At 46.6% G+C, this 26222-nt stretch overlaps 1 protein-coding gene and 1 long non-coding RNA gene across 51 annotated transcripts in view; both read right to left on the reverse strand.

The window, feature by feature from the left end:
• Window positions 1-26222, reverse strand: part of LOC118376256 (adhesion G protein-coupled receptor L1) — a 326381-nt gene that overhangs the window by 67317 nt on the left and 232842 nt on the right. For all 49 annotated transcript variants that reach the window (XR_008136747.1, XR_008136723.1, XR_008136709.1 and 46 more), the window contains 4 exons: window positions 15654-15861; window positions 15038-15302; window positions 5884-6211; window positions 919-1215 (listed from right to left, as the gene is read on the reverse strand). Coding sequence is in view for 2 of the 49 variants with exons in the window: in XM_052519291.1 (XP_052375251.1) it covers window positions 919-1215; window positions 5884-6211; window positions 15038-15302; window positions 15654-15861 (1098 nt within the window). In the remaining 47 variants the exon portion in view is untranslated. The remainder of the gene's footprint in view (window positions 1-918; window positions 1216-5883; window positions 6212-15037; window positions 15303-15653; window positions 15862-26222) is intronic.
• Window positions 7619-14870, reverse strand: LOC127930097 (uncharacterized). Of its 2 annotated transcripts, none has more exons than XR_008136756.1 (3): window positions 14640-14870; window positions 7971-8353; window positions 7619-7680 (listed from the first exon to the last, which is right to left on the reverse strand). It is a non-coding gene; the product is annotated as an uncharacterized LOC127930097 (long non-coding RNA). The 2 variants fall into 2 exon arrangements; XR_008136757.1 differs by lacking the exon at window positions 14640-14870 and adding an exon at window positions 9758-9780 and having other exon boundaries at window positions 7971-8310.

Below are 26222 nucleotides of genomic sequence, written 5' to 3' on the forward strand. Positions count from 1 at the left end.
AACACAGCAGTGGAGGAATCAGAGCATAAGTACCCCCCCCCCCTCCTCCACTCCCTGCTCTCCTCCATCTAGCGCAGATTTGGTTTGAAATCTCTGCCAAGACATGGCAATTAAGCCAGCTGCTAATTTAGCGTTACTGTTGTTGTCAGAGAGAGAGAGAGAGAGAGAGAGAGAGAGAGAGAGAGAGAGAGAGAGAGAGAGAGAGAGAGAGAGAGATATTTGATGCTTGCATGTTTGGAGTTATAGAAGCTAGCATGAAGGGAGGTGTATCCTGTTTTTGTTCAGTCTTTCATTTCATTATTCCACACTTTCACTTGGCTATCCCTGTTTCGCTGTGAGACGACTCTTTCATTTGGAGAGGAGAGGAGAGAAGGACGGGCTTTCATGTAGAGGGAATCCTCTGGGACCCAGCCTGCTGCTGAGACTAACAGTGGGACAGGAGAGGAGAGGGGGAGACAACACAGCCAGCCAGGGGAAAAACAAGAGCTGCAGCACAAACACACTGAAACAGTGACACACACACACACACACACACACACACACACACACACACACACACACACACACACACACACACACACACACACACACACACACACACACACACACACACACACACACACACACACACACACACACACACACACACACACACACACACACACACACACACACACACGCACACACACACTAAAACAGAGACACACTGGGAAACATGCACGTGCACGCACACACACAGATATACTCACAAATGAAGAAAAAACACACACACACATGTATGTATATTCACACGTGTACTTGAGCACCTACAAAAAATTAACAAAAAGCACAGACACACATGCACGCACAACCACACACCCCAACTCAAATAAAAAGACACTCTTACATACAGGAAACACGGTAATAGTCAGTCCCCACCTAGTGATCCTTTAGGACAGGGGCGGTCCACAGTCTCTCCTCTCTGGGTGGAGGGCCACTGCACCCCTCTGGCCACTCTGGACTCACACACCTGGGGCTCCGGGCCCTGGACGGGTGGGCGGGGAGGCCGCCTGGTGACTGGTACGGTGGCTGTGATTGGCCGCAGGTCAGGGCCCTTGTTGATAGCACCAATGGGGTGAGAGGTGGGGGCCAGGGGGCGGGTGGTAGCAGGGCTAGAACTGGAGGTGAAAGGTCGGGCTGGCGTGGTGCTGGTCACCTGAGTGGTCGTCAGAGGGCCTGAAGAGAGAGAGACAGGGGGGGTGATTTAGTTTAGTTTTAAAACACATAATAAAGCACATGTATAAATAAAATCACTGAGGATGACAAAATAAAGTCCAAATAAAGTCAAAGATATAAATAGGGAAAGCGAAAGTGAGAGACAAAAAAAGGGAAATAAAAGAAAAGAGATGGAATGAAAGTGGTGAGAGGGGAATAGAGAAAGACAAAGACAAAACCAGAGCATGAATAAAAGAGAGAAAGGCACGTAAATGTTACATCTCTCAGAAGTTGAGTTCAAAAGTTCTCCGGATTATTAATTACGGCACAAACTACTTTAATATATCTATATATTACTCTTTCAGTGTTCCTATCACTACCCCTGGAGAGGGGAGGGAGTGTGCACGACAAACTACTTTAATATATCTATATATTACTCTTGTTCCTATCACTACCCCTGGAGAGGGGAGGGAGTGTGCACGACAAACTACTTTAATATATCTATATATTACTCTTTCAGTGTTCCTATCACTACCCCTGGAGAGGGGAGGGAGTGTGCACGACAAACTACTTTAATATATCTATATATTACTCTTTCAGTGTTCCTATCACTACCCCTGGAGAGGGGAGGGAGTGTGCACGACAAACTACTTTAATATATATATATATTACTCTTTCAGTGTTCCTATGGAGAGGGGAGGGAGTGTGCTCGGCAAACTACTTTAATATATCTATATATTACTCTTTCAGTGTTCCTATGGAGAGGGGAGGGAGTGTGCACGACAAACTACTTTAATATATCTATATATTACTCTTTCAGTGTTCTTATCACTACCCCTGGAGAGGGGAGGGAGTGTGCTCGGCAAACTACTTTAATATATCTATATATTACTCTTTCAGTGTTCCTATCACTACCCCTGGAGAGGGGAGGGAGTGTGCACGACAAACTACTTTAATATATATATATATTACTCTTTCAGTATTCCTATGGAGAGGGGAGGGAGTGTGCACGGCAAACTACTTTAATATATATATATATTACTCTTTCAGTGTTCCTATGGAGAGGGGAGGGAGTGTGCACGACAAACTACTTTAATATATCTATATATTACTCTTTCAGTGTTCTTATCACTACCCCTGGAGAGGGGAGGGAGTGTGCTCGGCAAACTACTTTAATATATCTATATATTACTCTTTCAGTGTTCCTATCACTACCCCTGGAGAGGGGAGGGAGTGTGCACGACAAACTACTTTAATATATCTATATATTACTCTTTCAGTGTTCCTATGGAGAGGGGAGGGAGTGTGCACGACAAACTACTTTAATATATCTATATATTACTCTTTCAGTGTTCTTATCACTACCCCTGGAGAGGGGAGGGAGTGTGCTCGGCAAACTACTTTAATATATCTATATATTACTCTTTCAGTGTTCCTATCACTACCCCTGGAGAGGGGAGGGAGTGTGCACGACAAACTACTTTAATATATCTATATATTACTCTTTCAGTGTTCCTATGGAGAGGGGAGGGAGTGTGCTCGGCAAACTACTTTAATATATCTATATATTACTCTTTCAGTGTTCCTATGGAGAGGGGAGGGAGTGTGCACGACAAACTACTTTAATATATCTATATATTACTCTTTCAGTGTTCCTATGGAGAGGGGAGGGAGTGTGCTCGACAAACTACTTTAATATATCTATATATTACTCTTTCAGTGTTCCTATGGAGAGGGAGGGAGTGTGCTCGCAAACTACTTTAATATATCTATATATTACTCTTTCAGTGTTCTTATCACTACCCCTGGAGAGGGAGGAGTGTGCTCGGCAAACTACTTTAATATATCTATATATTACTCTTTCAGTGTTCCTATGGAGAGGGGAGGGAGTGTGCACGACAAACTACTTTAATATATCTATATATTACTCTTTCAGTATTCCTATGGAGAGGGGAGGGAGTGTGCACGGCAAACTACTTTAATATATATATATTACTCTTCAGTGTTCCTATCACTACCCCTGGAGAGGGGAGGGAGTGTGCACGACAAACTACTTTAATATATCTATATATTACTCTTTCAGTGTTCTTATCACTACCCCTGGAGAGGGAGGGAGCGTGCTCGGCAAACTACTTTAATATATCTATATATTACTCTTTCAGTGTTCCTATCACTACCCCTGGAGAGGTGAGGGAGTGTGCACGACAAACTACTTTAATATATCTATATATTACTCTTTCAGTGTTCCTATGGAGAGGGGAGGGAGTGTGCTCGGCAAACTACTTTAATATATCTATATATTACTCTTTCAGTGTTCCTATGGAGAGGGGAGGGAGTGTGCACGACAAACTACTTTAATATATCTATATATTACTCTTTCAGTGTTCCTATCACTACCCCTGGAGAGGGGAGGGAGTGTGCTCGGCAAACTACTTTAATATATCTATATATTACTCTTTCAGTGTTCCTATGGAGAGGGGAGGGAGTGTGCACGACAAACTACTTTAATATATCTATATATTACTCTTTCAGTGTTCTTATCACTACCCCTGGAGAGGGGAGGGAGTGTGCTCGGCAAACTACTTTAATATATCTATATATTACTCTTTCAGTGTTCCTATCACTACCCCTGGAGAGGGGAGGGAGTGTGCACGACAAACTACTTTAATATATCTATATATTACTCTTTCAGTGTTCCTATGGAGAGGGGAGGGAGTGTGCTCGGCAAACTACTTTAATATATCTATATATTACTCTTTCAGTGTTCCTATGGAGAGGGGAGGGAGTGTGCACGACAAACTACTTTAATATATCTATATATTACTCTTTCAGTGTTCCTATGGAGAGGGGAGGGAGTGTGCTCGACAAACTACTTTAATATATCTATATATTACTCTTTCAGTGTTCCTATGGAGAGGGGAGGGAGTGTGCTCGGCAAACTACTTTAATATATCTATATATTACTCTTTCAGTGTTCTTATCACTACCCCTGGAGAGGGGAGGGAGTGTGCTCGGCAAACTACTTTAATATATCTATATATTACTCTTTCAGTGTTCCTATGGAGAGGGGAGGGAGTGTGCACGACAAACTACTTTAATATATCTATATATTACTCTTTCAGTATTCCTATGGAGAGGGGAGGGAGTGTGCACGGCAAACTACTTTAATATATATATATATTACTCTTTCAGTGTTCCTATCACTACCCCTGGAGAGGGGAGGGAGTGTGCACGACAAACTACTTTAATATATCTATATATTACTCTTTCAGTGTTCTTATCACTACCCCTGGAGAGGGGAGGGAGCGTGCTCGGCAAACTACTTTAATATATCTATATATTACTCTTTCAGTGTTCCTATCACTACCCCTGGAGAGGTGAGGGAGTGTGCACGACAAACTACTTTAATATATCTATATATTACTCTTTCAGTGTTCCTATGGAGAGGGGAGGGAGTGTGCTCGGCAAACTACTTTAATATATCTATATATTACTCTTTCAGTGTTCCTATGGAGAGGGGAGGGAGTGTGCACGACAAACTACTTTAATATATCTATATATTACTCTTTCAGTGTTCCTATCACTACCCCTGGAGAGGGGAGGGAGTGTGCTCGGCAAACTACTTTAATATATCTATATATTACTCTTTCAGTGTTCCTATGGAGAGGGGAGGGAGTGTGCACGACAAACTACTTTAATATATCTATATATTACTCTTTCAGTGTTCCTATGGAGAGGGGAGGGAGTGTGCACGGCAAACTACTTTAATATATCTATATATTACTCTTTCAGTGTTCCTATCACTACCCCTGGAGAGGGGAGGGAGTGTGCACAACAAACTACTTTAATATATCTATATATTACTCTTTCAGTGTTCCTATCACTACCCCTGGAGAGGGGAGGGAGTGTGCACAACAAACTACTTTAATATATCTATATATTACTCTTTCAGTGTTCCTATGGAGAGGGGAGGGAGTGTGCACAACAAACTACTTTAATATATCTATATATTACTCTTTCAGTGTTCCTATGGAGAGGGGAGGGAGTGTGCTCGACAAACTACTTTAATATATCTATATATTACTCTTTCAGTGTTCCTATGGAGAGGGGAGGGAGTGTGCATGACAAACTACTTTAATATATCTATATATTACTCTTTCAGTGTTCCTATCACTACCCCTGGAGAGGGGAGGGAGTGTGCACGGCAAGAAAGGAAGAAGAAAGGAGGATGTCAATTATTGATCAAATGTATATGACAGAAGTCACTACCGACATTAACAACCAACTGTAATGCATCCATAGAAGTAACACATCCCAACTACAAAATCTCAACTGATCAAACACCCACTCTCCTCTAACAACACCGGGACAAGACTGTCTGTCTGCCTCTGTCTGTCTTTCTCTCTCTCTCTCTCTCTCTCTCTCTCTCTCTCTCTCTCTCTCTCTCTCTCTCTCTCTCTCTCTCTCTCTCAGGGCCAAATACTAACTCCAGATAGACCTGCATCGCTAAAATATTCACCCAAAACACAATGGATAATTAATAATAATTAATCTGAAAAAGCAAGATACGTACAAGAGGGCGAACAGGTGGTGATTTGCATTTGTGCAAATATCCCACTACAACTGACATCAATGGACAAATTATACCAGAAATAAAGGTCTACTGTACACACACATCTCAGGACTCACCAGTGGTGGGGTCCGGTGGTCCGAACTCCAGCGGGTATCTCAGAACATTATAGTTGTTCCAGATGTAGAGCTGGTTGTCTCTGGGGTTATAGTCCACAGAGGAGACGTACTGGTAGGGGTTAGGGAAGGGGATGTGGACGGGCTCCTCCCGGGCACGGTTCGTGTTGTAGGCGTAAAGGATCAGATCCCCGCCGGCCTCGCTGTCGTCGTCCTGATAGACACTGCGCACGGCGTAGAGCACGCCGCACGCCATGAAGGCGTTGGACGCCAGCCTCTTGTCGAAGCTGGTCTCCCAGGTGCCCTCGAAGCGCAGGGTGTACGGGTTCACCTGGGAGGAGGGGGGGTGATGGTAACCATAAATGTATCTCAAACTACAGAATATCACCCATTCTTAAACGCATCATCCTGTTACACTCCTCTCTCTTCTATTCCCTCCATCATCCTGTTACACTCCTCTCTCTTCTATTCCCTCCATCATCCTGTTACACTCCTCTCTCTTCTATTCCCTCCATCATCCTGTTACACTCCTCTCTCTTCTATTCCCTCCATCATCCTGTTACACTCCTCTCTCTTCTATTCCCTCCATCATCCTGTTACACTCCTCTTACACTCTTCTATTCCCTCCATCATCCTGTTACACTCCTCTTCACACTCTTCTATTCCCTCCATCATCCTGTTACACTCCTCTCTCTTCTGTTCCTCCATCATCCTGTTACACTCCTCTTTCCCTCCATCTTCTGTTCCCTCCATCATCCTGTTACACTCCTCTCTCTTCTATTCCTCCATCATCCTGTTACACTCCTCTCTCTTCTATTCCCTCCATCATCCTGTTACACTCCTCTCTCTTCTATTCCCTCCATCATCCTGTTACACTCCTCTTCTTCTGTTCCCTCCATCATCCTGTTACACTCCTCTCTTCTATTCCCATCCATCATCCTGTTATCATCTCCTCTTACACTCTTCTATTCCCTCCATCATCCTGTTACACTCCTCTTCTATTCCCTCCATCGTCTATTCTCTCTTCTGTTCCTCCATCATCCTGTTACACTCCTCTCTCTTCTATTCCCTCCATCATCCTGTTACACTCCTCTCTCTTCTATTCCCTCCATCATCCTGTTACACTCCTCTTACACTCTTCTATTCCCTCCATCATCCTGTTACACTCCTCTTACACTCTTCTATTCCCTCCATCATCCTGTTACACTCCTCTTCACACTCTTCTATTCCCTCCATCATCCTGTTACACTCCTCTCTCTTCTATTCCCTCCATCATCCTGTTACACTCCTCTCTCTTCTATTCCCTCCATCATCCTGTTACACTCCTCTCTCTTCTATTCCCTCCATCATCCTGTTACACTCTTCTCTCTTCTATTCCCTCCATCATCCTGTTACACTCCTCTCTCTTCTATTCCCTCCATCATCCTGTTACACTCCTCTCTCTTCTATTCCCTCCATCATCCTGTTACACTCCTCTCTCTTCTATTCCCTCCATCACTCCTGTTGTTCCCTCCATCATCCTGTTACACTCTCTTTCTGTTCCCTCCATCATCCTGTTACACTCCTCTCTCTTCTATTCCCTCCATCATCCTGTTACACTCCTCTCTTCACTCTTCTATTCCCTCCATCGTCCTGTTTACACTCTCTTACACTCTTCTATTCCCTCCATCGTCCTGTTACATCCTCTTTACACTCTTCTATTCCCTCCATCATCCTGTTACACTCCTCTCTCTTCTATTCCTCCATCATCCTGTTACACTCCTCTTACACTCTTCTATTCCCTCCATCATCCTGTTACACCTCTCTTCTCCATCATCCTGTTCACTCACACTCTCGTTCTATTCCCTCCATCATCCTGTTACACTCCTCTCTTCTATTCCCTCCATCATCCTGTTACACTCCTCTCTCTTTCTATTCCCTCCATCATCCTGTTACACTCCTCTCTCTTCTATTCCTCCATCATCCTGTTACACTCCTCTCTCTTCTATTCCTGTTCCTCCGTCGTCTCTTTCTTTCCCTCCATCATCCTGTTACACTCCTGTTCACTCCTCTCATCTCTGTTCTATCCGTCGTCCATCATCCTGTTACACTCCTCTCTCTTCTATTCCCTCCATCATCCTGTTACACTCCTCTCTCTTCTATTCCCTCCATCATCCTGTTACACTCCTCTCTCTTCTATTCCCTCCATCATCCTGTTACACTCCTCTCTCTTCTATTCCCTCCATCATCCTGTTACACTCCTCTCTCTTCTATTCCCTCCATCATCCTGTTACACTCCTCTTACACTCTTCTATTCCCTCCATCATCCTGTTACACTCCTCTCTCTTCTATTCCCTCCATCATCCTGTTACACTCCTCTTACACTCTTCTATTCCCTCCATCATCCTGTTACACTCCTCTCTCTTCTATTCCCTCCATCATCCTGTTACACTCCTCTTACACTCTTCTATTCCCTCCATCATCCTGTTACACCCTCCTCTCCTGTTACTTCTATTCCTCCATCATCCTGTTACACTCCTCTTATTCCTCCATCTCTTCTATTCCTCCATCATCCTGTTACACTCCTCTCTCTTCTATTCCCTCCATCATCCTGTTACACTCTTCTATTCTCCATCATCACACTCTTCTGTTCCTCCATCATCCTGTTACACTCCTCTTCTCTTCTATTCCCTCCATCATCCTGTTACACTCTCCTCTCTCTTCTATTCCCTCCATCATCCTGTTACACTCCTCTCTTTCTATTCCCTCCATCATCCTGTTACACTCCTCTCTCTTCTATTCCCTCCATCATCCTGTTACACTCCTCTCTCTTCTGTTCCCTCCATCATCCTGTTCCTGTTACACTCCTCTCTCTTCTATTCCCTCCATCATCCTGTTACACTCCTCTCTCTTCTGTTCCCTCCATCATCCTGTTACACTCCTCTTTCTATTCATTCTCATCCTATTCCCTCCATCATCCTGTTACACTCTCCATCATCCTGTTACACTCACTCTTCTATTCCCTCCATCATCCTGTTACACTCCTTCTCTCTTCTATTCCTCCATCATCCTGTTACACTCCTCTCTCTTCCTCCATCATCCTGTCACTCCTCCATCATCGTCTGTTACATCATCCTCACTCTTCTATTCCCTCCATCATCCTGTTACACTCCTCTTCTTCTATTCCCTCCATCGTCCTGTTACACTCCTCTCTCTCTCCTCCCTCCATCTGTTCCCTCCATCATCCTGTTTCTATTCCCTCCATCATCCACTCCTCACACATCCATCATCCTCTTCTATTCCCTCCATCATCCTGTTACACTCCTCTCTCTTCTATTCCCTCCATCATCCTGTTATTCACTCCTCTCTCTTCTGTTCCCTCCATCGTCCTGTTACACTCCTCTCTCTTCTGTTCCTCCATCGTCCTGTTATCATCCTATTCCCTCCATCATCCTGTTACACTCCTCTCTCTTCTGTTCCTCCATCATCCTGTTACACTCCTCTCCTCTTCTGTTCCCTCCATCATCCTGTTACACTCCTCTCCTCACTCTTCTATTCCCTCCATCATCCTGTTCCTCTCTCTTCTATTCCCTCCATCATCCTGTTACACTCTGTTCTTCTATTCCCTCCATCGTCCTGTTACACTCCTCTTACTCTTCTGTTCCTCCATCGTCCTGTTACACTCCTCTCTCTTCTGTTCCTCCATCGTCCTGTTACACTCCTCTCTCTTCTATTCCCTCCATCATCCTGTTACACTCCTCTTACTCTTCTCCATCGTCCTCCTCCATCATTCCTCCATCGTCCTGTTACACTCCTCTTATTCATCATCTTCTATTCCCTCCATCATCCTGTTACACTCCTCTCTCTTCTATTCCCTCCATCATCATCGTCCTGTTACATCCTCTTACACTCTTCTATTCCCTCCATCATCCTGTTACACTCCTCTCTCTTCTATTCCTCCATCATCCTGTTACACTCCTCTTCCCTCCATCATCCTCTTCTATTCCCTCCATCATCCTGTTACACTCCTCTTACATCTTCTATTCCCTCCATCATCCTGTTACACTCCTCTCTCTTCTATCTCCATTCCTGTTCCATCCCTCGTCCCTGTTTCCATCATCCTCCTCTCTCTTCTGTTCCCTCCATCGTCCTGTTACACTCCTCTTACTCTTCTGTTCCTCCATCATCCTGTTACACTCCTCTTACACTCTTCTGTTCCCTCCATCGTCCTGTTACACTCCTCTTCTCTTCTGTTCCCTCCGTCGTCCTGTTATCATTCCTCCGTCGTCCTGTTTGCACTCCTCTCTCTTCTGTTCCCTCCATCGTCCTGTTACACTCCTCTTCCATCTCTTCTGTTCCTCCATCATCCTGTTACACTCCTCTTACACTCTTCTATTCCTCTCCATCATCCTGTTACATTCCCTCCTCTCCTGTTACACTCTTCTATTCCTCCATCATCCTGTTACACTCCTCTCTCTTCTATTCCCTCCATCATCCTGTTACACTCCTCTCTCTTCTATTCCTCCATCATCCTCTTCTCTTTCTGTTCCTCCATCGTCCTGTTACACTCCTCTTACACTCTTCTGTTCCCTCCATCATCCTGTTACACTCCTCTTACTCTTCTATTCCTCCATCATCCTGTTACACTCCTTACACTCTCTTCTGTTCCTCCATCATCCTGTTACACTCCTCTCTCTTTCCCTCCATTTCTGTTCCTCCATCATCCTGTTACACTCCTCTCTCTTCTATTCCCTCCATCATCCTGTTACACTCCTCTCTCTTCTATTCCCTCCATCATCCTGTTACACTCCTCTCTCTTTCTGTTCCCTCCATCATCCTGTTACACTCCTCTTTCTATTCTTCTCCTGTTACTCTTTCCATCCGTCGTCCTGTTACATCCTCTTCCTGTTACATCTTTCTGTTCCTCCATCATCCTGTTACACCTCTCTTCTATTCCCTCCATCATCCTGTTACACTCTTCTGTTCCCTCCATCATCCTGTTACACTCCTCTTACACTCTTCTATTCCCTCCATCGTCCTGTTACACTCCTCTCTCTTCTATTCCCTCCATCCTGTCCTGTTTCTATTCCCTCCATCATCCTGTTACATCTCTCTCTTCTATTCCCTCCATCATCCTGTTACACTCCTCTTGCACCCTCTTCTGTTCCTCCATCGTCCTGTTACACTCCTCTCTCTTCTATTCCCTCCATCATCCTGTTACACTCCTCTCTCTTCTATTCCCTCCATCATCCTGTTACACTCCTCTCTCTTCTATTCCCTCCATCGTCCTGTTACACTCCTCTCTCTTCTATTCCCTCCATCGTCCTGTTACACTCCTCTGTTCCCTCCATCGTCGTCTATTCCCTCCATCATCCTGTTACATTCCCTCCATCGTCCTGTTACACTCCTCTCTCTTCTGTTCCTCCGTCGTCCTGTTGCCTCATTCCTCCATCATCCTGTTACACTCTTCTCTCTTCTATCCCTCCATCATCCTTCCTCCTCCATCTTCTGTTCCTCCATCATCCTGTTACACTCCTCTTACACTCTTCTGTTCCCTCCATCGTCCTGTTACACTCCTCTTCTTTCTGTTCCCTCCATCGTCCTGTTACATTCCCTCCATCATCCTGTTACACTCTTCTCTTCTCTTCTATTCCCTCCATCATCCTGTTACACTCCTCTCTCTTCTATTCCCTCCATCATCCTGTTACACTCCTCTTACACTCTTCTATTCCCTCCATCATCCTGTTACACTCCTCTCTCTTCTATTCCCTCCATCATCCTGTTACACTCCTCTCTCTTCTATTCCCTCCATCATCCTGTTACACTCCTCTCTCTTCTATTCCCTCCATCATCCTGTTACACTCCTCTCTCTTCTATTCCCTCCATCATCCTGTTACACTCCTCTCTCTTCTATTCCCTCCATCATCCTGTTACACTCCTCTTGTTACTCTTCTATTCCCTCCATCATCCTGTTACACTCCTCTTCTTCTATCCATCCATCATCCTTTACTGTTCCTCTCCGTCCTGTTACACTCCTCTCTCTTCTGTTCCCTCCGTCATCCTGTTACACTCCTCTCTTCTATTCCCTCCATCATCCTGTTACACTCCTCTTTCTGTTCCTCCATCGTCTGTTCCTCCATCATCCTGTTCCCTCCATCATCCTGTTACACTCTCTCTTCTATTCCCTCCATCATCCTGTTACACTCCTCTTACTCTTCTGTTCCTCCATCATCCTGTTACACTCCTCTTACACTCTTCTGTTCCCTCCATCATCCTGTTACACTCCTCTCTTCTATTCCCTCCATCATCCTGTTACACTCCTCTCTCTTCTATTCCCTCCATCATCCTGTTACACTCCTCTCTCTTCTGTTCCCTCCATCGTCCTGTTACACTCCTCTTTACTCTTCTATTCCCTCCATCATCCTGTTACACTCCTCTTACATCATCTTCTGTTCCCTCCATCATCCTGTTACACTCCTTCTCTTCTATTCCTCCATCATCCTGTTACACTCCTCTTACACTCTTCTATTCCCTCCATCATCCTGTTACACTCCTCTTCCTGTTACACTCTTCTATTCCCTCCATCATCCTGTTACACTCCTCTCTTCTATTCCTCTTCCTGTTATTCCCTCCATCATCCTGTTACACTCTCTTCTATTCCCTCCATCATCCTGTTACACTCCTCTCTCTTCTATTCCCTCCATCATCCTGTTACACTCCTCTCTCTTCTATTCCCTCCATCATCCTCCTGTTACACTCCTCTCTCTTTCTGTTCCTCCATCATCCTGTTACACTCCTCTTACTCTTCTGTTCCCTCCATCATCCTGTTACCTCCTCTCTCTTCTATTCCCTCCATCATCCTGTTCCTTCTTCTCCATTCCCTCGTCATCATTCCTCCATTACACTCCTCTTTCACTCTTCTATTCCCTCCATCATCCTGTTACACTCTTCTGTCTTCTATTCCCTCCATCATCCTGTTACACTCCTCTCTCTTCTGTTCCTCCGTCATCCTGTTACACTCCTCTTACACTCTTCTATTCCCTCCATCGTCCTGTTACACTCATCTCTCTCTTCTATTCCCTCCATCGTCCTGTTACACTCCTCTTACACTCTTCTGTTCCCTCCATCATCCTGTTACACTCCTCTTTACACATCTTTCTGTTCCCTCCATCATCCTGTTACACTCCTCTTCTTTCTTCTGTTCCCTCCATCATCCTGTTACACTCCTCTTCTCCCTCCATCATCCTGTTACACTTTCTCTTCCTCCATCATCCTGTTACACTCCTCCTCTCTTCTATTCCCTCCATTCCTGTTCACTCCATCGTCCCTCCATCATTGTTACACTCCTCTCTCTTCTATTCCCTCCATCATCCTGTTACACTCCTCTCTCTTCTATTCCCTCCATCATCCTGTTACACTCCTCTTCTATTCCCTTCATCTGTTCATTCTCCGTCTCTTGCTATCACTTCTATTCCCCATCATCCATCATCCTGTTACACTCCTCTCTCTTCTATTCCCTCCATCATCCTGTTACACTCCTCTCTCTTCTATTCCCTCCATCATCCTGTTACACTCCTCTCTCTTCTATTCCCTCCATCATCCTGTTACACTCCTCTCTCTTCTATTCCCTCCATCATCCTGTTACACTCCTCTCTCTTCTATTCCCTCCATCATCCTGTTACACTCCTCTCTCTTCTATTCCCTCCATCATCCTGTTACACTCCTCTCTCTTCTATTCCCTCCATCATCCTGTTACACTCCTCTCTCTTCTATTCCCTCCATCATCCTGTTACACTCCTCTTACACTCTTCTATTCCCTCCATCATCCTGTTACACTCCTCTTACTCTTCTATTCCCTCCATCATCCTGTTACACTCCTCTCTCTTCTATTCCCTCCATCATCCTGTTACACTCCTCTCTCTTCTATTCCCTCCATCATCCTGTTACACTCCTCTCTCTTCTATTCCCTCCATCATCCTGTTACACTCCTCTCTCTTCTATTCCCTCCATCATCCTGTTACACTCCTCTCTCTTCTATTCCCTCCATCATCCTATTACACTCCTCTTCTATTCCCTCCATCATCCTCTTCTATTCCCCTCCATCATCCTGTTACACTCCTCTCTCTTCTATTCCCTCCATCATCCTGTTACACTCCTCTCTCTTCTATTCCCTCCATCATCCTGTTACACTCCTCTCTCTTCTATTCCCTCCATCATCCTGTTACACTCCTCTCTCTTCTATTCCCTCCATCATCCTTTACTCCTTCTCTTTCTATTCCCTCCATCATCCTGTTACACTCCTCTTACTCTTCTTTCTCCATCCGTCCCTCCATCATCCTGTTACACTCCTCTTACTCTTCTATTCCCTCCATCATCCTGTTACACTCCTCTTACACTCTTCTATTCCCTCCATCATCCTGTTACACTCCTCTCTCTTCTATTCCCTCCATCATCCTGTTACACTCCTCTTACACTCTTCTATTCCCTCCATCATCCTGTTACACTCCTCTTACACTCTTCTATTCCCTCCATCATCCTGTTACACTCCTCTTACACTCTTCTATTCCCTCCATCATCCTGTTACACTCCTCTCTCTTCTATTCCCTCCATCATCCTGTTACACTCCTCTTCCACTCTTCTATTCCCTCCATCATCCTGTTACACTCCTCTCTCTTCTATTCCCTCCATCATCCTGTTACACTCCTCTTCATACTCTTCTATTCCCTCCATCATCCTGTTATACTCCTCTCTCTTCTATTCCCTCCATCATCCTGTTACACTCTCTCACACTCTTCTATTCCCTCCATCATCCTGTTACACTCCTCTTACACTCTTCTATTCCCTCCATCATCCTGTTACACTCCTCTTCACACTCTTCTATTCCCTCCATCATCCTGTTACACTCCTCTTACACTCTTCTCTTCCCTCCATCATCCTGTTACACTCTTCTAGTCCCTCCATCATCCTGTTACACTCCTCTCTCTTCTATTCCCTCCATCATCCTGTTACACTCCTCTTCACACTCTTCTATTCCCTCCACCATCATGTTACACTCCTCTCTCTTCTATTCCCTCCATCCTCATGTTACACTCCTCTTACACTCTTCTATTCCCTCCATCCCCCTGTTACACTCCTCTAACACTCTTCTATTCCCTCCATCCTCCTCTCCTCCACCCACCTGGCTGACCACCAGTCGTCCGTTGTTGGACTCTGTGGCGTAGATGACCCACAGCCCATTCTCGTCCACTGCCAGGTCGATATCGCTCTTCCCACCCCAGCGGTAGGGCGATGTGTCGTGGTAGTTGGCATTGGCGATAATGGCCTCGCCGCTCTTGATGCGTGTGCGCAGGTCATACTTGACCATGTTGCGTGTGCGCTCCTTATTGTAGAACACGGCGCCGTCGTATACCACGAAGCCTGTGCCATCAACACGGTTCGGCAACCTATAGGAGGGGAAGAAGTGGGTGGTCAGAATATGACAGGAGAATCAATAAACCATGAGCTTTTGGGTGATGACCGGCTCATGTCCGAAGAGACCAACATGTCCAAAGAGACCTGTGGTTCTCATACTTCTCCATCCCATGGAGCACAAGAAAAAAACATGTATTTCACTAAATTAATTGGACTTCACACTGACCCCTGAGGTGCCCCACCAGTGGTCTACAGATCACCACAGGACCCCATGGAACCCACACTGCCATTCACCATCCATCTACAGCAGTATTCAAATAAATCAATGCAGAGGCAGAGGGATTATTTGATGTGAACTGGCGGGGGGCAGAGGCGGTGCTCACTTGTAGGTGGTGGTGGCGCGGTTCTGTCTGAAGTCCTCCCAGGAGGCGTACTCATACAGCATGTCGGTGCGGTAGGGAGTCCAAGGCATGACATAGAGCCGGTCACCTGACTGCAGGGGGTCCTTACACCACGCCCCCGACTGATGCTCTGCCTCCTGAGGCGAGCTGGCCGCCTGTACACGCAGCAGTGTGCCTGGACACACAAAGACTGGAGGAGAGTGGAAAGAGAGAGAGAAGGGGAGGGAGAGGGTGAGAGAGCGAGAGAAGGGAGGACGGGAGGGAGGGAGGGAGGGAGGGAGGGAGAGAGTGAGTGAGTGAGGGAGAGAGAGAGAGAGAGAGAGAGAGAGAGAGAGAGAGAGAGAGAGAGAAAGGGAGAAAGAAAGAGCGAGCGAGCGATAGAGAGAGAAAGGGAGAGAGAGAGTGAGAGCGAGAGAGAAAGGGAGAAAGAGAGAGAGAGATGGAGAGTGTGAGAGATGAAGTGAAGAGATATAAAAGGAGCAATGTAAGATAAAGGAGTATATTAAGGAGATGATGAGGGGGAAACGGAAAGACAGAGGAGATGAGGAAGAGGAGTGGGGACAAAGAAAGGGGTAGAAGATGGGATGAGAGTATATTGGGGAAAGAGACGGAGAGATGTTCAAGATAACAAGTTTGAGATTTGAGGAGAGGGAGACAGAAAACAAAAGAAGAATGGGGGAGAGAGAGACAGAGAGAGAGACAGCGAGGGGAATGAGGTGAGATACATTATCAGATCAAAAATGAAGAAATACAAAAAGCTAATTTGCTAAGTATCAGAATTGAGGCCTAAGAGCTGCCTGTAGTGTTCTGATAAATGGTAGATTCCTAGCTGCTGCTGCCCAGATAGTATTTAATCTGATTCATCTTGGCCTACTTAAGGTTTTATTGTGCATGTATATTGTAAGAAGCTCAGTATTTCTGCTCTCTGGTAGGAAAAAACAGTATGAGTTTTAGAGTGTTATATCAGTACAGGTGGTTGGATCTCAGTCAAGAGTAATGCCATGAAGTGTGGGGTAGAAAATAAGAGTCTGGCCAGGATCCCCTTCTTCTGTTGTTGCAATCCATACTTCACACACACACACACACACACACACACACACACACACACACACACACACACACACACACACACACACACACACACACACACACACACACACACACACACACACACACACACACACACACACACACACACACACACGCACACACATGCACGCACACACACACTCCCCTCCACGCACACACACTCCCCCCTCCCCCGACACACATGCACACACCCACACACACGTTCTGCCTCCTACCCTCCTTCCTGTGTCTCATAGATCTCTCCTGGAGGTCACCCACTGGGGACTGCTGTAAATTGGCTGGCTGACGCACTTTCTCTCTCAGCCAGATAGTGTCTGACCTGGGACCAGAGGACTGTCAGGTGGGGCAGGAGGGGAATCGGGCGGAGGAGGGCGGGGAGGAGAGGTATCTATGGAAAAAAGCTGCTGGCATCAACAGCACGGTCACATCACAGGAGACTGTGAGGACGTGAGAGCAAAGGAGACACTACAGGGACACTACAGAGATACTACAGGGACACTACAGGGACAGTACAGGGACACTACAGGTACAGTATAGGGACAGTACAGGTACAGAATGAAAGAGTTGAACAGAAGACTCCCCTCTTCTCTGGATACTCAGTTATGTATGTGTCCTGGCCCCAGCAGCCCAGCCAGTCAGTGTGTTGAGAACAGAGGACAGGGAACTCACACTGGTCACGTTATGACTGAATGGATCCGTGGTCTAACTGGTCCCTACAGGGGCATTTAGACACAGTCAACACACACACACACACATGCACTTACACAAACATTGCTGCCAGATTTACTAGGATGGAACTAAGCCTAGGATGCTACATCCTTGGACATGCTGCATACCGTAGGAGATGGCAGCATTTCTGAGAAAGGAACGTTTAGGGAAAATGGCTTTTATTCCTTTACATGTTTGCTGGTCACAACAGTAGTATCAATATGTTATGCCTCCCTCTCTCCCCACTGGGCACACACTGGTTGAATCAACGTTGTTTCCAGGTCATATCAATGCAATTACATTGAACCAACGTAGAATAGATGCTGAATTGGCGTCTGTGCCCAGTGGGAAGTTTTAGTCTCTCAGAAGTGTGTGGCTGTGTGCTGTGCCTCAGTGATGATACTGTTGTTGTGTCTGAGGGGACTCAGCAGGGATGAATATCTCACGTCAAAACATGACTCAAATCAAGCCTGGGCGTAAACAAACACACATTGAATAGAGGGGCTTCACAAAGGGACTGTCATGCTCCATTGTTAAAACAAGCAGCCGAGGAGCTACAGTGGTGGATCTAAGAATGGTTTCCACCAGCAGGGGTGTTCTAGCATGCTGGGGAGCCCCATAGTTATTACAGTTATTAACGTAGGCAGTGGCACCCCCGTAGAGTTGAAAATATCTACATTGGTACAGCCCACTGGTTTTGGGGAACCCTCAAGGGTCAATGTGTCATTTGAATGTAGTCCTCATTTACAGTGACTTTGTCAGGTAATTCTTCCTTCCTCTCTATTTTATAACACTTCCAGCAATCCTATAAAATATACAAGAAAACTAGCTCAGGGATAAATGGCTGAATTCTATGAACAAAGCTGTAACGAGGATGAAAACAACCAAACAACAGCATGAAAGTAAAGAGGAGTAGAGAAATAAAGAGCATGAAGAACAGGCTGCTGCATAGCTGACCCATAAACAAAGACAGAACATCCTCCTGCCTCAAGGTAGGATAAAGGACAGACCAACACAGCCGTGTCCCGTCTCCAGTCAGACACACAACAACACAGCCGTGCTACTGTCCCGTCTCCAGTCACGCACACAACAACACAGCCGTGCTACTGTCCCGTCTCCAGTCAGACACACAACAACACAGCCGTGCTACTGTCCCGTCTCCAGTCACGCACACAACAACACAGCCGTGCTACTGTCCCGTCTCCAGTCACACACACAACAACACAGCCGTGCTACTGTCCCGTCTCCAGTCACGCACACAACAACACAGCCGTGCTACTGTCCCGTCTCCAGTCACGCACACAACAACACAGCCGTGCTACTGTCCCGTCTCCAGTCACACACACAACAACAAAGCCGTGCTACTGTCCCGTCTCCAGTCAGGCACACAACAACACAGCCGTGCTACTGTCCCGTCTCCAGTCACGCACACAACAACACAGCCGTGCTACTGTCCCGTCTCCAGTCACGCACACAACAACACAGGACACACAGACGGACAAGCAGACAAATGGACGACCTGCATTTACAACCAAAACAAGCAGAAAGTGTATGGAGTCTGTATCTGAAAAGAGTCCATGACTCCTGGACAGACCTTGGATTACAGAGTCCTAGGTAATACAAAACCAATGGCTGGTGCAGTGCATTGTCAAGGGCTACCTTTAATCCACAATGCTGACTCGTATTCATATTGGGAAAGGAAAGGGAAAACCTAGTCAGCTGTACAACTGAATTGTGTCTTGCACATTTAACCCAACAACTCTGAATCAGAAAGGTGCAGGGGGCTGCCTTAATCGACAGCCACATCTTCAGCGCCTGGGAAACAGGGGGTTAACTGCCTTGCTCAGGGGCAGAACAATAGAGTTTTACCTTGTCAGCTCGGGGATTCGATTCAGCAACCTTTCGGTTCCTGGCCCAATTGGGTTCTCTATGTACGGTGAATCACAAGAGGTTTAACAGGTATTTATGGGACAAATCATTGATCCCAGTAATATATTAACAGCACCACTACCCTGAATCGGCTTCACACTATACAGTAGCATAGTCAGCATTACTGTATACCAGGGTATTGCAGTAAAGAGTAAGGGCTAACCATCCTATGTGTTTTGTCCTGTTATTCTCTCTGTCCCTTTACAGTCTGCAGATAGTAACTCTAACATGGCTCTCTGGCTCTGCTTATTCTAATTAGCTGGGTGTTGGGTGGGCTGGCAGGGCCGGGTGTCAGTGGGGCTCATCACTGGACTGGCCTCCCAGGCGGTCACACTGAGCTGGCACTGACACACACCGACCAGAGAAAAGAAAAAGAGAGAAGTTCACTCGCACACACACACACACACACACACACACACACACACACACACACACACACACACACACACACACACACACACACACACACACACACACACATGCACACGCACACGCACACACACACACACACACACACACAAAGACAAACAGAGGGAGCCGCTCCGCTCCACACCCTGCCTGGGAGGCTTCATTAACTCTGACCTGTTCTTTCAGCCAGCATGCCCCCTTCCTGTTTATTCTCTCTCTGTATGGACAGCCTGACCTCCCAGGCAGCCACACCCTGCTAACACACACTACCACACAGCCTAGTATTATTAGGACCAGCACTACATGAATTAGGTATTAGGTATTAGAGATGGATATGAGGTATTAGAGGGATGGGGTATTAAAGATTGGACTAGGTATTATCCTAGTCCGGCCTAGAACAGGTTAGCCTGAGTCATATTGAGCTTCTGGGATTAGTTGAGGTTGTTAGATTAGATGAAATACATTTTTAGGAGCCGTGGAAATCTGGTCTGGCACGATCAGAGCAGTCATGGTCTAATGGGGCCACACCACTAGGCAGTATAACCAAACCTACTGTACTGTGATACAACTTACCTTATCAAGGATTAACAACCAACCTTCATGCTTGTATCTGCTGTGTACAGGTGTGCATCCCGAATGGCACCCTATTCCCTATAATGTGCACTAAAGTAGTGCACTATATAGGGAATAGGGTGTAAGTTGGAACGGGCAATATATCTTCTATTGGAAACACTTTACAGCAAAATACTGCCATGAAAAATAATAGGAAATTAATTTATCAGCTGTTGTTCCCGACACAACACAATATGTCAACAGTGACCGTTTCTCGTCAATATGAAGCTGTGGCATGAATATGATGAAAGGAACAGAATCTCCTTTGAAATGACAGATACTGTACCTTACTACCTCGTTGGGAATAATAATGACAGTTTTGACGGGTGATATAGAAGTACATCTAAGCAATGACAGCTTGCTGAGATCATACTGTGTGCCGTTGTGGGCAAATCATTTTAATCCAGGGACTGCTGGGGAACATATTTCTAATGGTTATCTTCATATCAAATCTGTCATTACATACTGTATTATAATAAATCCATCATATCATCCTACTGTGACCATAAAGGGGTATAGAGTAATGAGATATAGAGATATCTCAATGGAGACTGTATGTGTTTCTAAAATGCTTGTGGTCTTGTTGTTGATGTAATGTGAGGCCATGGATTGATATGGTTGTTATGTAAGACACAGCCTGGCATAGCCCAGACCTGACCACGTCTCTCCTACAGTAGTTTCTTGAGACATCCTCTAGAGTCTAGATCTTGGGTTATCTATGTACGTTAGAGTGTCTGGAGAAATGAGTCCTAGAGTATCCCACAGACTGGTTATGGGGAGGTGATGTACAGCCTGCCTATCCCAGGGTCACGGTCATTTGGACACACATAGTTTAAAAAAGTGTTGCAACGGAAACCAAAAATGAGCGTTTTTCATTGGACAAGTCCAGGTAGTCCCTCCCTGTTTCAGTCTGTTTTCTTCCGTTTGGTGCCTAATGAACAGGACCCAGTAGCCCCTTGACAGACCTGGCCTGGCCACGGAGAGCCTGCTGTTCTAATTGAATCCCACACCTGTTCCTGGCAGGTAACTGCAGCCAGCAACCAGCAGGGGGCACAACAGAGCGCCATGAAACCCCTCCTTCAGCATGGACACTTAATCGTCTGGAAGTAAGAGTACATCTGTGAGTGTGTGTGTGTGTGTGTGTGTAGGGTGCAGGTGCGTGTGTGTGTGTCGTTACCCGTGGGCATGTTGGTGTGTGTGCGTGCATGTGTGTAGGTGTGCTTGAGAGATAGCAAGCGACAGAGAGAGAGAGAGAAGGAGAGAGAAGGAGAGAGAAGGAGAAAGAGTAAAGGATAGAGTGAGAGTGTATTTTGTGGGTGTAAAAAAAGAAGAGAGAGAAACGGAGAAACGGAGAGAGTCAGAGGAGTCAATAGGTTATTTCCTGTGAAATGAGAATAAGAGAGGGAGTGAGTTAATTCTGTGGAGGAGTGAGAGAAAGAGAGAGAGAGAGAGAGGTGGGAGTCCCAAATTGTGTCCTGTTCCTTTTGGACAGCAAGGGGGTCAAGGCAAGGTAGTCAAAACAGAATACTAACTCACACATACACACACACACCTACACCGAAACACACAAACCTACACACACAGTCACTCATACACATATCCACACACCACATGCACACTGTAGACAGAAGGAAGGGGCTGGCACTTTGATCAACCGTCATGTTCACTTCAAGACAAACCCCTTCACTGAGACCAATAGCAGGGCAGCAGGGCCTGGGTGGAGAGAGAAAGTTTCCATTGAAACGTCTTATCTCTATGAGAGGTGCACTGACACACTGAGTGGCAGCACAGGTGGTCCTACTGACAGAGCTCCACAGCTTCAGTACACAGGACACGGCCTGCAGGTACGGGTACAGCACTGGAGTGACACTATGACAAGCCACAGTTCCATTTCAATTCAGTCAATTTAGGTAGTAGCAGTAGCCAGCACCCAGCTTACTCTCTTCATCCCTCTACTCTCTCTTTCTCCATCCCTTCCTTCCCCAGTGAAGGCTGTCCATACATCTGCCTCTGGCGGTGTGTTCTGTCTGTCCATACATCTGCCTCTGGCGGTGTGTTCTGTCTGTCCATACATCTGCCTCTGGCGGTGTGTTCTATCTGTCCATACATCTGCCTCTGGCGGTGTGTTCTGTCTGTCCATATATCTGCCTCTGGCGGTGTGTTCTATCTGTCCATATATCTGCCTCTGGCGGTGTGTTCTGTCTGTCCATACATCTGCCTCTGGCGGTGTGTTCTATCTGTCCATACATCTGCCTCTGGCGGTGTGTTCTATCTGTCCATACATCTGCCTCTGGCAGTGTGTTCTATCTGTCCATATATCTGCCTCTGGCGGTGTGTTCTATCTGTCCATATATCTGCCTCTGGCGGTGTGTTCTATCTGTCCATACATCTGCCTCTGGCAGTGTGTTCTATCTGTCCATACATCTGCCTCTGGCAGTGTGTTCTATCTGTCCATACATCTGCCTCTGGCGGTGTGTTCTGTCTGTCCATACATCTGCCTCTGGCAGTGTGTTCTGTCTGTCCATACATCTGCCTCTGGCAGTGTGTTCTGTCTGTCCATACATCTGCCTCTGGCGGTGTGTTCTGTCTGTCCATACATCTGCCTCTGGCGGTGTGTTCTATCTGTCCATATATCTGCCTCTGGCGGTGTGTTCTGTCTGTCCATACATCTGCCTCTGGTGGTGTGTTCTATCTGTCCATACATCTGCCTCTGGCGGTGTGTTCTATCTGTCCATACATCTGCCTCTGGCGGTGTGTTCTGTCTGTCCATATATCTGCCTCTGGTGGTGTGTTCTATCTGTCCATACATCTGCCTCTGGCGGTGTGTTCTATCTGTCCATACATCTGCCTCTGGCGGTGTGTTCTATCTGTCCATACATCTGCCTCTGGCGGTGTGTTCTGTCTGTCCATATATCTGCCTCTGGTGGTGTGTTCTATCTGTCCATACATCTGCCTCTGGTGGTGTGTTCTATCTGTCCATACATCTGCCTCTGGCGGTGTGTTCTATCTGTCCATACATCTGCCTCTGGCGGTGTGTTCTGTCTGTCCATACATCTGCCTCTGACGGTGTGTTCTATCTGTCCATACAACTGCCTCTGGCGGTGTGTTCTATCTGTCCATACATCTGCCTCTGGCAGTGTGTTCTATCTGTCCATACATCTGCCTCTGGCGGTGTGTTCTATCTGTCCATACATCTGCCTCTGGCAGTGTGTTCTATCTGTCCATACATCTGCCTCTGGCGGTGTGTTCTATCTGTCCATACATCTGCCTCTGGCAGTGTGTTCTATCTGTCCATACATCTGCCTCTGACGATGTGTTCTATCTGTCCATACATCTGCCTCTGGCAGTGTGTTCTATCTGTCCATACATCTGCCTCTGGCAGTGTGTTCTATCTGTCCATACATCTGCCTCTGGCGGTGTGTTCTGTCTGTCCATACATCTGCCTCTGACGGTGTGTTCTGTCTGTCCATACATCTGCCTCTGGCAGTGTGTTCTATCTGTCCATACATCTGCCTCTGGCATTGTGTTCTGTCTGTCCATACATCTGCCTCTGACGGTGTGTTCTATCTGTCCATACATCTGCCTCTGGCGGTGTGTTCTGTCTGTCCATACATCTGCCTCTGGCAGTGTGTTCTGTCTGTCCATACATCTGCCTCTGGCGGTGTGTTCTATCTGTCCATACATCTGCCTCTGGCAGTGTGTTCTATCTGTCCATACATCTGCCTCTGGCAGTGTGTTCTATCTGTCCATATATCTGCCTCTGGCGGTGTGTTCTATCTGTCCATATATCTGCCTCTGGCGGTGTGTTCTATCTGTCCATACATCTGCCTCTGGCAGTGTGTTCTATCTGTCCATACATCTGCCTCTGGCAGTGTGTTCTATCTGTCCATACATCTGCCTCTGGCGGTGTGTTCTGTCTGTCCATACATCTCCCTCTGGCGGTGTGTTCTGTCTGTCCATACATCTGCCTCTGGCGGTGTGTTCTGTCTGTCCATACATCTGCCTCTGGTGGTGTGTTCTGTCTGTCCATACATCTGCCTCTGGCGGTGTGTTCTATCTGTCCATACATCTGCCTCTGGCGGTGTGTTCTGTCTGTCCATACATCTGCCTCTGGCAGTGTGTTCTATCTGTCCATACATCTGCCTCTGGCGGTGTGTTCTATCTGTCCATACATCTGCCTCTGGCGGTGTGTTCTATCTGTCCATACATCTGCCTCTGACGGTGTGTTCTATCTGTCCATACATCTGCCTCTGACGGTGTGTTCTATCTGTCCATACATCTGCCTCTGGCAGTGTGTTCTATCTGTCCATACATCTGCCTCTGACGATGTGTTCTATCTGTCCATACATCTGCCTCTGGCAGTGTGTTCTATCTGTCCATACATCTGCCTCTGGCAGTGTGTTCTATCTGTCCATACATCTGCCTCTGGCGGTGTGTTCTGTCTGTCCATACATCTGCCTCTGACGGTGTGTTCTGTCTGTCCATACATCTGCCTCTGGCAGTGTGTTCTATCTGTCCATACATCTGCCTCTGGCATTGTGTTCTGTCTGTCCATACATCTGCCTCTGACGGTGTGTTCTATCTGTCCATACATCTGCCTCTGGCGGTGTGTTCTGTCTGTCCATACATCTGCCTCTGGCAGTGTGTTCTATCTGTCCATACATCTGCCTCTGGCGGTGTGTTCTATCTGTCCATACATCTGCCTCTGGCGGTGTGTTCTATCTGTCCATACATCTGCCTCTGGCGGTGTGTTCTATCTGTCCATACATCTGCCTCTGGCGGTGTGTTCTGTCTGTCCATACATCTGCCTCTGGCGGTGTGTTCTATCTGTCCATACATCTGCCTCTGGCGGTGTGTTCTGTCTGTCCATACATCTGCCTCTGGCGGTGTGTTCTATCTGTCCATACATCTGCCTCTGGCGGTGTGTTCTATCTGTCCATACATCTGCCTCTGGCGGTGTGTTCTATCTGTCCATACATCTGCCTCTGACGGTGTGTTCTATCTGTCCATACATCTGCCTCTGACGGTGTGTTCTATCTGTCCATACATCTGCCTCTGGCAGTGTGTTCTATCTGTCCATACATCTGCCTCTGACGATGTGTTCTATCTGTCCATACATCTGCCTCTGGCAGTGTGTTCTATCTGTCCATACATCTGCCTCTGGCAGTGTGTTCTATCTGTCCATACATCTGCCTCTGGCGGTGTGTTCTGTCTGTCCATACATCTGCCTCTGACGGTGTGTTCTGTCTGTCCATACATCTGCCTCTGGCAGTGTGTTCTATCTGTCCATACATCTGCCTCTGGCATTGTGTTCTGTCTGTCCATACATCTGCCTCTGACGGTGTGTTCTATCTGTCCATACATCTGCCTCTGGCGGTGTGTTCTGTCTGTCCATACATCTGCCTCTGGCAGTGTGTTCTGTCTGTCCATACATCTGCCTCTGGCGGTGTGTTCTATCTGTCCATACATCTGCCTCTGGCAGTGTGTTCTATCTGTCCATACATCTGCCTCTGGCGGTGTGTTCTATCTGTCCATACATCTGCCTCTGGCGGTGTGTTCTGTCTGTCCATACATCTGCCTCTGGCGGTGTGTTCTATCTGTCCATACATCTGCCTCTGGCAGTGTGTTCTATCTGTCCATACATCTGCCTCTGGCAGTGTGTTCTATCTGTCCATACATCTGCCTCTGGCGGTGTGTTCTGTCTGTCCATACATCTCCCTCTGGCGGTGTGTTCTGTCTGTCCATACATCTGCCTCTGGCGGTGTGTTCTGTCTGTCCATACATCTGCCTCTGGCGGTGTGTTCT

This window comes from Oncorhynchus keta, chromosome 5 (genome assembly GCF_023373465.1).
Source record: "Oncorhynchus keta strain PuntledgeMale-10-30-2019 chromosome 5, Oket_V2, whole genome shotgun sequence".
In the NCBI taxonomy this organism is placed as follows: Eukaryota; Metazoa; Chordata; class Actinopteri; order Salmoniformes; family Salmonidae; genus Oncorhynchus; species Oncorhynchus keta.